This window comes from Bubalus bubalis, chromosome 1, assembly GCF_019923935.1.
Source record: "Bubalus bubalis isolate 160015118507 breed Murrah chromosome 1, NDDB_SH_1, whole genome shotgun sequence".
Lineage (NCBI taxonomy): Eukaryota > Metazoa > Chordata > Mammalia > Artiodactyla > Bovidae > Bubalus > Bubalus bubalis.
Window position 1 is genome coordinate 98090558 of NC_059157.1, and position 12613 is coordinate 98103170.

General features: G+C 39.4%; 1 protein-coding gene across 1 annotated transcript in view; it reads right to left on the reverse strand.

Moving 5' to 3' along the window:
* Positions 1–12613, reverse strand: part of CD47 (CD47 molecule) — a 66837-nt gene that overhangs the window by 35962 nt on the left and 18262 nt on the right. The window contains exon 3 of the mRNA XM_006052430.4: positions 5978–6067. Coding sequence (XP_006052492.1) covers positions 5978–6067 — 90 coding nt within the window. The remainder of the gene's footprint in view (positions 1–5977; positions 6068–12613) is intronic.

A 12613-nucleotide genomic window follows, 5' to 3' on the forward strand; every position in this document is an offset into this window, starting at 1 on the left:
TCTTTTGTTTCTATTCAGTTCAGTGCAGTCACTCAGTCGTGTCCGACTTTTTGTGACCCCATGAATCGCAGCACGCCAGACCTCCCTGTCCATCACCAACTCCCGGAGTTCACTCAGACTCACGTCCATCGAGTCGGTGATGCCATCCAGCCATCTCATCCTCTGTCATCCCCTTCTCCTCCTGCCCCCAATCCCTCCCAGCATCAGAGTCTTTTCCAATGAGTCAACTCTTCACATGAGGGTAAATTTATTCCTAAGTATTTTATTCTTTTTGTTGCAATGGTGAATGGGATTGTTTCCTTAATTTCTGTTTTTTCACTGTTAGTGTATAGGAATGCAAGGGATTTCAGTGTGCTAGTTTTATATACTGCAATTTTACTATATTAATTTATTAGCTCTAGTAATTTTCTGGTGGTATCTTTAGGGTTTTCTATATAGAAGATCATGTCATCTGCAAACAGTGGGAGTTTTACTTCTTCTTTTCCAATCTGGATTCCTTTTATTTCTTTTTCTTCTCTGACTGCTGTGGCTAGGACTTCCAAAACTATGTTGAATAGTAGTGGTGAGAGTGGGCACCCTTGTCTGGTTGCTGATTTTAGGGGAAATACTTTCAATTTTTCACCATTGAGGATGTTTGCTGTGGGTATGTTGCATACACCTTTTATTATGTTGAGGTATGTTCCTTATATGCCTGCTTTGTGGAGAAGTTTTTTTTTTAATCATAAATGGGTGTTGATAAAAATGAATTTTGTCCAAAGTTTTCTCCACATCTATTGAGATAATTATATGGTTTTTATCTTTAAATTTGTTAATATGGTGTATCACATTGACTGACTTGTGAATACTGAAGAATCCTTGCATCCCTGGGATAAAGCCCACTTGTCATGATGCATGATCTTTTTAATATACTGTTGGATTCAGTTTGCTAGAATTTTGTTGAGGATTTTTGCATCTATGTTCATCAGTGATATTGGCCTGTAGTTTTCTTTTTTGTGTGGCATCTTTGTCTGGTTTTGGTATTAGAGTGATGGTGGTCTCATAGAATGAGTTTGGGAGTTTACCTTCCTCTGCAATTTTCTGGAAGAGTTTGAGTAGGACAGGTGTTAGATCTTCTCTAAATTTTTGGTAGAATTCACTTGTGAAGCCATCTGGTTCTGGGCTTTTTTGTTTGTTGGAAGATTTTTAATTACAGTTTCAATTTCCGTGCTTGTGATGGGTCTGTTCAGATTTTATATTTCTTCCTGGTTAAGTTTTGGAGGGCTATACTTTTCAAAGAATTTGTCTGTTTCTTCCAAGTTGTCTGTTTTATTAGCATATAATTGCTCATAGTAGTTTTTTATGACCTTTTGTATTTCTGTGTTGTCTGTTGTGATTTCTCCATTTTCATTTCTAATTTTGCTGATTTGATTGTTCTCCCTTTTTCCTTTAATGAGTCCAGCTAATGGTTTGTCTATTTTATCTTCTCAAAGAACCAGCTTTTAGTTTTCATTGATTTTTGCTACAGTCTCCTTCATTTCTTTTTCATTTATTTCTGCTCTGATTTTTATGATTTCTGTCCTTCTACTAACTTTGGGGTTCTACTGCTCTTTTTCTATGTTGCTTTAGGTATAAAGTTAGGTTGTTTATTTGATGTTTCTCTTGTTTCTAAGATAGGCTTGTATTGCTACGAATCTCCCTCTAAGCACTGCTTTAACTGAATCCCATAGGTTTTGGGTTGTCATGTTTTCATTTTCACTTGTTTCTTTTGATTTCCTTTTCAGTTTCGTCCATGGTGATCTGTTGGTTATTCAGAAGTGTGTTGTTTAGCCTCCATATGTTTGTGTTTTTAATAGTATTTTTTCTTTTTTTGCTGTCGCTGACATCTAATCTTACTGCATTGTGATCAGAAAAGATGCTTGAAATTATTTCAATTTTATAAAATTTACCAAGGCTAGATATATGACCCAGGATGTGATCTATCTGTTCCATGTGCACTTGAGAAAAGGTTTAAATCCATTGTTTTTGGGTGAAATGCAGATATCAATTAGGTTTAACTGGTCCACTGTATCATTTAAAGCTTGTGTTTCCTTGCTAATTTTCTATTTGGTTGATCTATCCATAGGTGTGAGTGGGGTACTAAAGGCCCCCACTATTATTGTGTTGCTGTTAATTTCCCGTCTCATACTTATTAGCATTTGCCTTATGTATTGAGTTGCTCCTATGCTGGGTACATATATAATTGTTATATCTTCTTCTTGGATTGAGCCATTGATCACTATATACTGTCCTTCTTTGTCTCTTATTATGGTCTGTATTTCAAAGTCTATTTTCTGATATGAGTATTGCTACTCCTGCTTTCTTTTAGTCTCCATTTGCCTAAAATATCTTTTTCCAGCCCCTCACTTTCTGTCTGTATGTGTCCCTAGATTTGAGGTGGGTCTCTTGTGGACAGCATATACAGGGGTCTTGTTTTTATATCCATTCGGCCAGTCTTTGTCTTTTGATTGGGGCATTTAACCCATTTACATTTAAAGTATTTATAAGTATGATCCTTTGCCATTTACTTTGTTGTTTTGTGTTCATTTTTATAAACTTTTTCTGTGTTCCCTATCCAAAGAAGATCCTTTAGCATTTGTTGACGAGTTGGTTTGGTGGTGCTGAACTGTCTCAGCTTTTGCTTGTCTGTAAATCTTATAAAATTTATTGAGACTGTTTTGTGGCCCAGCACATTATCTATCTTGGAGCATATTCCCTGTGCACTTGAAAAGAGTGTGTACTCTGTTGGTTTTTAATGGACTATCCTATTAATGTGTGTATGCTCATATATATGTGTGTGTGTGTGTGCTCATATATGTGTGTGTGTGTGTATCTGTTCAGTTCAGTTCAGTCACTCAGTCATGTCCGACTCTTTGCAACTCCATGAATCACAGCACACCAGGTCTCCCTGTCCATCACCAACTCCCAGAGTTCACTCAAACTCATGTCCATCGAGTCAGTGATGCCATCCAGCCATCTCATTCTCTGTCATCCCCTTCTTCTCCTGCTCCCAATCCCTCCCAGCATCAGGGTCTTTTCCAATGAGTCAACTCTTCGCATGAGGTGGCCAAAGTATTGGAGTTTCAGCTTCAGCATCAGTCCTTCCAATGAACACCCAGGACTGATCTCCTTTAGAATGGACTGGTTGATCTCCTTGCAGTCCAAGGGACTCTCAAGAGTCATCTGTATGTATATATAAGTTACATGAAGCCTGACAAGGAATTTTCTGTGCAGATGATCTATTCACTGATGTAAGTGGAGTATCAAAGTAACCAACTACTGTATTACTGTCAATTTTCCTATTATTTGTTAATACTTGCTTTATATACATTAGGTGCTCCTTTGTTGGATACATAAATACTTTTGAATGTTATATCCTCTTCTTGGATTGAGCCATTTGTCCTTATGTAACACCTTTTCTTTTTTTGTCTTCTATTAAAGTCTTTGTTTCAAAGTCTATTTTGGTTGATATGAGTACAGCTGTTCAGCTTTCCGTTTGTTTCCATTTGCATCAACATATTTTACCAGCCTTTTATTTCCAGACCATGTATGTCTTTGGGTTTGAAGTGAGTCTTTTGTAGGCAGCACTTAGATGGATCTTGTTTTTGTGTCCAATCAGCCATCCTGTGTCTCTTGGTTGGAGCATTTAATCCATTTACATTTAAAGTGATTACTGATAGGTATGCACTTTTATTGCCATTTTGTTAATTATTTTCTGGTTGCTTTTATAGTTCTTTTCTGTTTCTTTCTTCTTTTAGTTTCTTCCCTCATGGTTTGATGATTTTTAGCTTTGTGTTTGGGCTCCTTCTCCTTTACTTTTTGTGTATATATTATAGGCTTTTGGTTTGTGGTTATCATGAAGTTTACATATATGGATCTATCAGCAGATTATTTTAAGCTGATAGTCACTGAAGTTCAAATACATTCTGAAACTGTTTTTACTCCTCCCTATTCTCAAACCATGTTCTATGTTTTTGATGTCATATTTATATCTTTCTATTCTGTACACACAAATAACACTCACTGTATATAGTTACATTTGATTTTACAATCATTTTACAAAAATTATTTTTTGTCATTTCACTTTCACTTTTTAAGTGACAATCCTTTGCCCTTTGAGGATGACCTAGGACAAGATAGATGGCATCACTGACTCGATGGGCATGAGTTTGAGAAAGCTCAAACCAGGGAAGGCTGGTGTGCTGCAGTCCAGGGGATCACAAAGAGATGGACATGATTGAAAGACTGAACTGACTGTACTTTTGACTTCAGTTATTGTATTCTTCAGTTCTGATGGATTCTTTTCTTCTATTCTCTAACTCCTTGTTGAAGTTTTCACTGTTTTCATCCATTCTTCTCCAGACTAGTAAGCATCTTTATGATTATTACCTTAAACACTTTATCAGGAAAATTGCTTATCTGTTTCATTTAGCTCTTTTTCTGAGAGTTTCTCTTGTTTTTTCATTTGAAACATATTCCTCTGTCTCCTCATATTGCCTAATTCTCTGTTTATTTCTAGATATTAGGTAGGTCCATTACACCTCCTAATCCTAGATAAGTGGCCTTATGTGGGAGATGTCTTATGGGGCCCAGCGTCAAGGTTCTCTATGGCCACCAGAGCCAGATGCACCAGAAGTATCTCCTGTGTGTGCTCTTCTATTGTGGTGAGGCTGACTCCTGCAGGCACACTGGTAGGCATGATAGACTTCCCAACACTGCTGGCTGTGCAACCTGTCAGTCTATGACTATTACCAGTCTCATGACTGCTGGTGGGCTGCGCCAGCCCCAGGTGCTAATATGTGAGAGAGACAATTCCAACATGGTGCCCACCCGCTCAGGCATCAAGAGGGGTACTACAAGATCACAAAAATGGCTGCCACCAGCATCTCAGTTCTGGGGGGTAATCCCAGCTGCCTATGGTCTCCTAGCAAGGCTCTCCATGAAAAGTCACTGGGTCTGACCCAGACAGCTGTCAAGTGCTACCTCTGTGCTGGGACTTGAAGCAAGTATGCTTTTGGACACACCCTTTAAGAGCAAAGTCTTGGTATACCACAGTCACTGGTTCTCCCAAACCTAAGTCCCACCAGTATTCAAGGTCAGATACTTTGGGCACTTGAACTGCACTGTTCTTGCCTGGAAAATTTTATGGACAGAGAAGCCTGGTGGGCTACAGTCCATGGGGTCACAAAGAGTTGGACATGACTGAATGCATGTGCGTGTGTGCATGCATACATGCGTGCGCGTGTGCACGCGCGCGCACACACACACACACACACACACATACTTGGTTTAGGACCTCCAGGATGGGGAGCCAGATGTGGGGCTTGACCCCTCAGGGAGGATCTCCACTGCTGTGATTTTCCTCCCACTTAAGGACTCCAAGTGTGGGTTCTGACCAGACCACATCTCTGCCCCTCCTACTCATCTGGTTGTGGTTTCCTCTTTACAGTTGTAGAATATGTTCTCTATCAGTCTTTGGGTCATTCTCAGAGACAGCTGCTCTGAAAACAGTTGTATTATAAGCTTTGATGTGCCAGGGGAGGTTGTAAGCTCAGGGTGTTCATATGCTGCCATCTTGATTCCTCCTTCTACAACATCCTATCTTATCACCAATGAAGACTGTAACCATATTTTTACCAAAGAAAAAAATATTTGTATAAATGTTCTGTAAACATTAAAACCAGCTGAGTCAAAGGTACTGTTATTATCAGGATTCACAATGTTAATTCTTAAGAAGTTAAAAAATGAAAACTTTCTGTGGAATTAAAAGTGAACCGAAGTAAACTATGAAGGACAATATAGACTTCAAGGAGAATATTAATATTGATTGCACATTCTTACTTATCACAATATCATACTTGCTAATACAGTTCAGCTAAATTAAACATTTTGCCAACACTGCCTCCCAGAAATAACAATTTAACCAGTAAAACATAAATGAAAAATAGAAATAAATACTTACTCACAATACCAAACTGTCCCCAGAACAGAAGTATAGCCAAAACTGGGAAAATAACAATGAGGATATTTTCATTTGGAGAAAACCATGAAACTGGGAAGAAAGAAAACAAAAATCACAATTAATACTTACTATAATCACTTTATAAATCCTAACTTCATATACTAAAATCACTTTATAAATCCTAACTGTGACTAGTCAACAATATATATTATTGTGGAGATGGAAAATAAAAATAATTGAATTAAAAGTTCACCTTTAAAATAAACAAACTACACATATAATTTACTTATACCACAAATTTTACTTATGAAACAAAAAATTATTTATGTAAGTGCTTTTCACCACATTTTCCCTAACCTATGACTTCTAGAAGGAGGTGGTATGGCACAGGAATTAAGAACAAGGTTCTACAGCCACAGTGTCTGGCTTTGAAACGCAACGCTAATTTACAATCTCTGTGACCTTGAACAAAGTCTTAACCCCTCTTGTTCTTCAGTGTCCTCATTGTTACACTGGACTGTTACACTGGACTATTGTGACTGTTAACAAAGTTAATACATAAAAAAACCTTGGCACTTACCAAGTGCTCAGTAAACATTAACTACAATTAAAATTATGCACTCCTACAATGAATACCTGTTACATGTAAATGCCAAGAATGTATCTTAAGCTAACAGTGACGCCTTTCTGTAAAGACTGACTCAGGGTATCAAAGTGAGTAAGTTGTACTACTGGGTACCTTCACCTTACTCTGACTAAAACCAAGACAGATGTGAGCCCTAGCTTTTCTCAAACTTACTCTAGATTAGAAGATGCATTTATGAATAATTAGGCCTCAAATGATTGTTTACGTGTAAAGTAACTTGAGGGGCTTTAGGTATTAAGTGAAGTGAAGTGAAAGTCACTCAGTCGTGTCTGACTCTTTGCAACCCCATGGACTTTACAGTCCATGGAATTCTCCAGGCCAGAATACTGGAGTGAGTAGCCTTTCCCTTCTCCAGGGGATTTTCCCAACCCACGGATCAAACCCAGGTCTCCCGCATTGCAGGCGGATTCTTTACCAGCTGAGCCACAAGGGAAGCCCAAGAATACCAGAGTGGGTTAGCCTATCCCTTCTTCAGCGGATCTTCCTGACCCAGGAATCAAACATGGGTCTCCTGCATTGTAGGCGGATTCTTTACCAACTAAGCTATTAAGGAAGCTTCTATTAATTGTGCAAAGAGCCGACTCATTAAAAAAGACCCTGATGCTGGGACAGATTAAGACAAAAGAAGAGGACAGCAGAGGATGAGATGGTTAGATAGCATTACCGACTCAATAGACATGAACTTGAGCAAACTGTGGGAGATAGTAGAAGACAGGGAAGGCTGGCATGCTGCAGTCCATGGGATCACAAAGAGTCGGATACGACTTGGTGACTGAACAACAACAATTAAGTGTGTTACAAGTTACCTAGAGAATGATATTATAAAATGATACATTCTATATAAAAGAAATTGTGATGTTAAGTCTTCAAAGAAGGTTTGTTGAGAAATTTAAAAAAATTAAGTTTAGTTGCATATGGTCTTAAGACCATAATTTTACCTGTGAAATTTCTTCTCTAACAATAAAGCAAAGTAAATGCACTGAAAGCATTTCAGAGTTTGTCTGTATAGAGGAAATGCTAATTTTATCCAAAGCAAGCACTCATGTTCTTCTAAAATTAACTCTTTCAAATCTTCCACTGTTCTGCCTCTTTATCAGCAAGTAAGGAAACTATCTGGCTTTCATACAGTAAGGCTAACTATGCATTTCCCACCTTAGCTTATAATGTTAAGCTCTGGTAGATGTTAACAATAATCCACAGAATATAATAATGTTATAAACTCTATCTCACAGATATTTGCTTTCCATAATCTAACATTTTGCCCTACACATGCAGAGACTCAATTGGTTTGTTGCTGAAGGTCCCAACAGTCAAAAAATACTGAGTGAATGAAAGACAGCTTTTTTGGGTGATGGGTGGATGCTCTCATGGTTGCAGGTCTCTACCAAGAGACAGATGTCTTCTGAATTAATACCTTAATTTTCAACAATTACTGAGCATCTTCCTTTACCAAGGAAAATCCATTTCAATTCAGTCTAAAATCCTACCAAGAGAAACCTTTATGAATTATCCCTAGGTTTTCACATCTAAATGCCCAAAGGATTTGGTAAAAGCTCTATGATTTAATGATTATTCTTAATTGACTTATTTTTCTCTACTTCATTATTTTGTTTTGAGTTGTGTGTATCATTAACTCCCCAAATCCTCACAATTATTACAGGAGGATTAATTAACCCCTCCTTATCATATGGGAACTAAGGCCTAGATAATTAAGCAACTGACTTCTGACACAAGTTCCCCCTACTCCTTCACCAAACCTACCCTCTCAGTTTCCCCATTTCAGTAGTGGTGACCCCATTTCTCCAGTTGCTCAAGCTAAAAGCCTTGGAATCATCCTTGACTCCATGGTTTCTCTCACACCCTACTTCTGGTCTGACAGTAAATCCTGTGGTTGCTGCTTTCAAGATACAGCCAGTATTTGATCTCATGTTCAAGATGGGCTGAGAAGGAAACGTTATTTCACAGGCCTCCCTGCCTACACAACAGAATGATATTCAACATTCTTGGCATTTATTAACAGAAATCTACCAGTGAAAATAAGAAGTATGTTTGACCTGGTCTGACCACTCATTTTTCATTTATTACACAAAATTTATTAAAAGCCCACCATGGGTAGGGTGGGTTTCCCCAGCAGCTCAGTGGTTAAACAATCTGCCTGCAATGCAGGAGACAAAGGAGATGTGGTTCAGTTCCCTTGATTGGGAAGATCTCTTGGAGAAGGGAATGTTAACCCACTCCAGTATTCTTGCCAGGAAAATCCCACGGAGGGAGGAGTCTGGCAGGCTACAGTCCATATTGTCACAAAGGGTTGGACACAACTGAGCAACGCATGCATGGATTGGATTTCTTCTAGGTATCTGAGATTCAGCAATGAACAAGCTAGGTGAAGCCATAGACTTGAGGAGGGGGAGGGGCTGAGGGACAAGACTCTTGTGGGTAGTAAGGAAAGGCCTCTGGGGAGAGGAATTGGCCCCAAACCTTGGACTGGAAATAGCCTGCCATTTCCAAACAGGGGAGAAGATACACCAAAGGAACAGCAAGTTTGAGCAACTAAATGATGGCCAGTGTGACTAAAATTTAATGATACACAATGAGATGGAAAGAGTTTGCTGGGATTAACATCATGCTGGGTCTTATTAGCTTGTTTAGAAAGTTTGGATTTTATTCTACAATGAAGAGTTATTGGAAAGCGTCAAACAGAAAAATGATTTACTTAAAATCTTCCTTGGTAGCCATGAGGAGAATGGATTACAGAGAAGCAGGACTTATCAGAAAGTTAGTGTAGCAGTCAGGTAGTAGCACAAAGGTAGGATGTGTTTGACAAATGCAGTCCAGTCTTGTGTTCAGTTTACTCATCAAATTTAAAGACATAATAGGGAACTGTTACAAAGGAAAGTGACTAGAATGGGGATGTTGAAACTATGAGCAATGATTGAAAGAACTGGGGATTTTTACCTTAAAGAAGAAGAAACTTGGGTGAGAAATACCACAGCCCTCCTAGTGAGTGAGAAATTGAAGGGTTGCAAGCTTTAGTTTGACTTCAGGAAGAATTAGAACTGCCTAATAATAGACTAAAATCCTTTGGGAAGTAACAGCTTTCTCATGTCAAACATTTATGTAAAAAGTCTGAATGACCAACTACTTATGGTGTGATAGAAGGAAATCATGAATTAGATGGGGAAACAGACTAGATGACTAACAGCTAACTCTATACCTCTAGGCAGAAATAACACGTATAAGAGCTATTTCAAAGATGTGGGGTAGGATTATGAATAAATAACATTATTGACTAAGTGATTCTTAACTGAAACTTATCAAAACCACCTGGGGTTTATCCAAACATCACATACTCTCCAGGGCTTCCCTCATAGCTCAGTTGGTAAAGAATCTGCCTGTAATGCAGGAGACCCCAGTTCCATTCCTGGGTTGGGAAGATCACTGGAGAAGGGATAGGCTACCCACTCCAGTATTCCTGGGCTTCCCTTGTGGCTCAGCTGGTAAAGAACCCAGCTGCAATGCAGGAGACCTGGGTTTGATCCCTGGGTTGGGAAGATCCCCTGGAGAAGGAAAAGGCTACCCATTCCAGTATTCTGGCCTGGAGAATTCCATGGACTATACAGTCCATGGGGTCATAAAGAGTCGGACACGACTGAGTGACTTTTGTTTCACTTCACTTTACATACACTGCCCTCTCAGCTTTTACTCCAACAATTGTGTGTGTGTGGCTATGGGGGTCGGGGCAGGGGGGAGGGGGTGTCCACAACTTACTGTTTAAAATCACTACTGTAATTTATCTTCTCTCATTGACATAAACATGGTACCTCTAACTGGTAAGATGGGAAAAGTATGATGATCACTGAATTGGATATTCAAATATAAAATGAGATTCTAGGGTAAAACCAATGTTTTATATAAAATTATGTATATGACCTAAAAGATGATGCTGTGAAAGTGCTGCACTCAATATGCCTGCAAATTTGGAAAACTCAGCAGTGGCCACAGGACTGGAAAAGGTCAGTTTTCATTCCAATCCCAAAGAAAGGCAATGCCAAAGAATGCTCAAACTACCGCACAGTTGCACTCATCTCACATGCTAGTAAAGTAATGCTCAACGTTCTCCAAGCCAGGCTTCAGCAACACGTGAACCGTGAACTTCCAGATGTTCAAGCTGGTTTTAGAAAAGGTAGAGGAACCAGAGATCAAATTGCCAACATCTGCTGGATCATCAAAAAAGCAAGAGAGTTCCAGAAAACCATCTATTTCTGCTTTATTGACTATGCCAAAGCCTTTGACTGTGTGGATCACAATAAACTGTGGAAAATTCTGAAAGAGATGGGAATACCAGACCACCTGACCTGCCTCTTGAGAAATCTATATGCAGGTCAGGAAACACCAGTTAGAACTGGACATGGAACAACAGACTGGTTCCAAATCGGAAAAGCAGTACATCAAGGCTGTATATTGTCACCCTGCTTACTTAACTTCTATACAGAGTACATTATGCGAAATGCTGGGCTGGAAGAAGCACAAGCTGGAATCAAGATTTCCAGGAGAAATATCAATAACCTCAGATATGCAGATGACACCACTCTTATGGCAGAAAGTGAAGAAGAACTAAAGAGCCGCTTGATGAAAGTGAAAAAGGAGAGAGAAAAAGTTGGCTTAAAGCTCAACATTCAGAAAACGAAGATCATGGCATCTGGTCCCATCACTTCATGGCAAATAGATGGGGAAACAGGGGAAACAGTGTCAGACTTTATTTTTGGGGGCTCCAGAATCACTGCAAATGGTGATTGCAGCCATGAAATTAAAAGACACTTACTCCTTGGGAGGAAAGTTATGACCAATCTAGACAGCATATTAAAAAGCAGAGACATTACTTTGTTAACAAAGGTCCATCTAGTCAAGGCTATGGTTTTTCCAGCAGTCACGTATGGATGTGAGAGTTGGACTGTGAAGAAAGCTGAGCACCAAAGAATTGATGCTTTTGAACTGTGGTGTTTAAGACTCTTGAGAGTCTCTTGGACTACAAGGAGATCCAACCAGTCCATCCTAAAGGAGATCAGTCCTGGGTGTTCACTGGAACGACTGATGTTGAAGCTGAAACTCCAATACTTTGATCACCTCATGTGAAGAGTTGATTCATTGGAAAAGACTCTGATGCTGGGGGGGGACTGGGGGCAGGAGGAGAAGGGGATGACTGCCGGGAGCCAGCACAGGAGTCCCCACCCATGACAAGGTCATGCAGGAGAGCTCTGATGGGCAAGGCGAGTCAGAGCTCGAGGGGGCCTGCCCCCCGGACCTGCCTGAGTGTCTGCCCCAAAACCAAAATCTGTCTGTTTTACTATTTTACGACTTTCACCAACTCTTCTGACATTAACGGGGGGCTATCCCCGACCACCTTTCTCTGTAAGAAAATCAACTTAAAACTCTAGTTAATAAGTCTCCTGGGCATAATAGGAGTGTTTCAATTCAAACCCCTCTGATGACTTTCTAGCTTGCCTGACAGGTTTGTTCAGATTCACAGCCTCCCAACCATGAAAGGCACAGGAAGCTTAAGATATTCTAACAATGCAGAGCTTCTCAGAGAGTTAAAATTGTTAAAATAGAACTAGTAGAGGATTTCTTTGTTGAACTAATGCTTGCTGCCAAGTTTCCATATCCCTTACCTACTGTGTCACTGGGAGTGTATTGATTAATATAGTTGGTGTATAGAAATGTAAGTAGTAGCTTTAATGTTTATAACCTTGGGCCCTTGAGTTAATTTTTTTCTTGTTATAGCCCACCACACTTCTGCCCTATAGGAATGCAACTTTATCTAATGCTTTTGGAGGGTGGCGCCTGACTTTAGAATAATCACCTTTAGAGAAAAATAAGTTTTCTGAAGAAAAGTTAACAGGCCTCCTGGCCAGATGATGTAAATCACCTAAAACTTTTGCATATGATAAGTTTGCAGAAAGAAAGCCTGGCTTTCATAAGGATCAAGGACT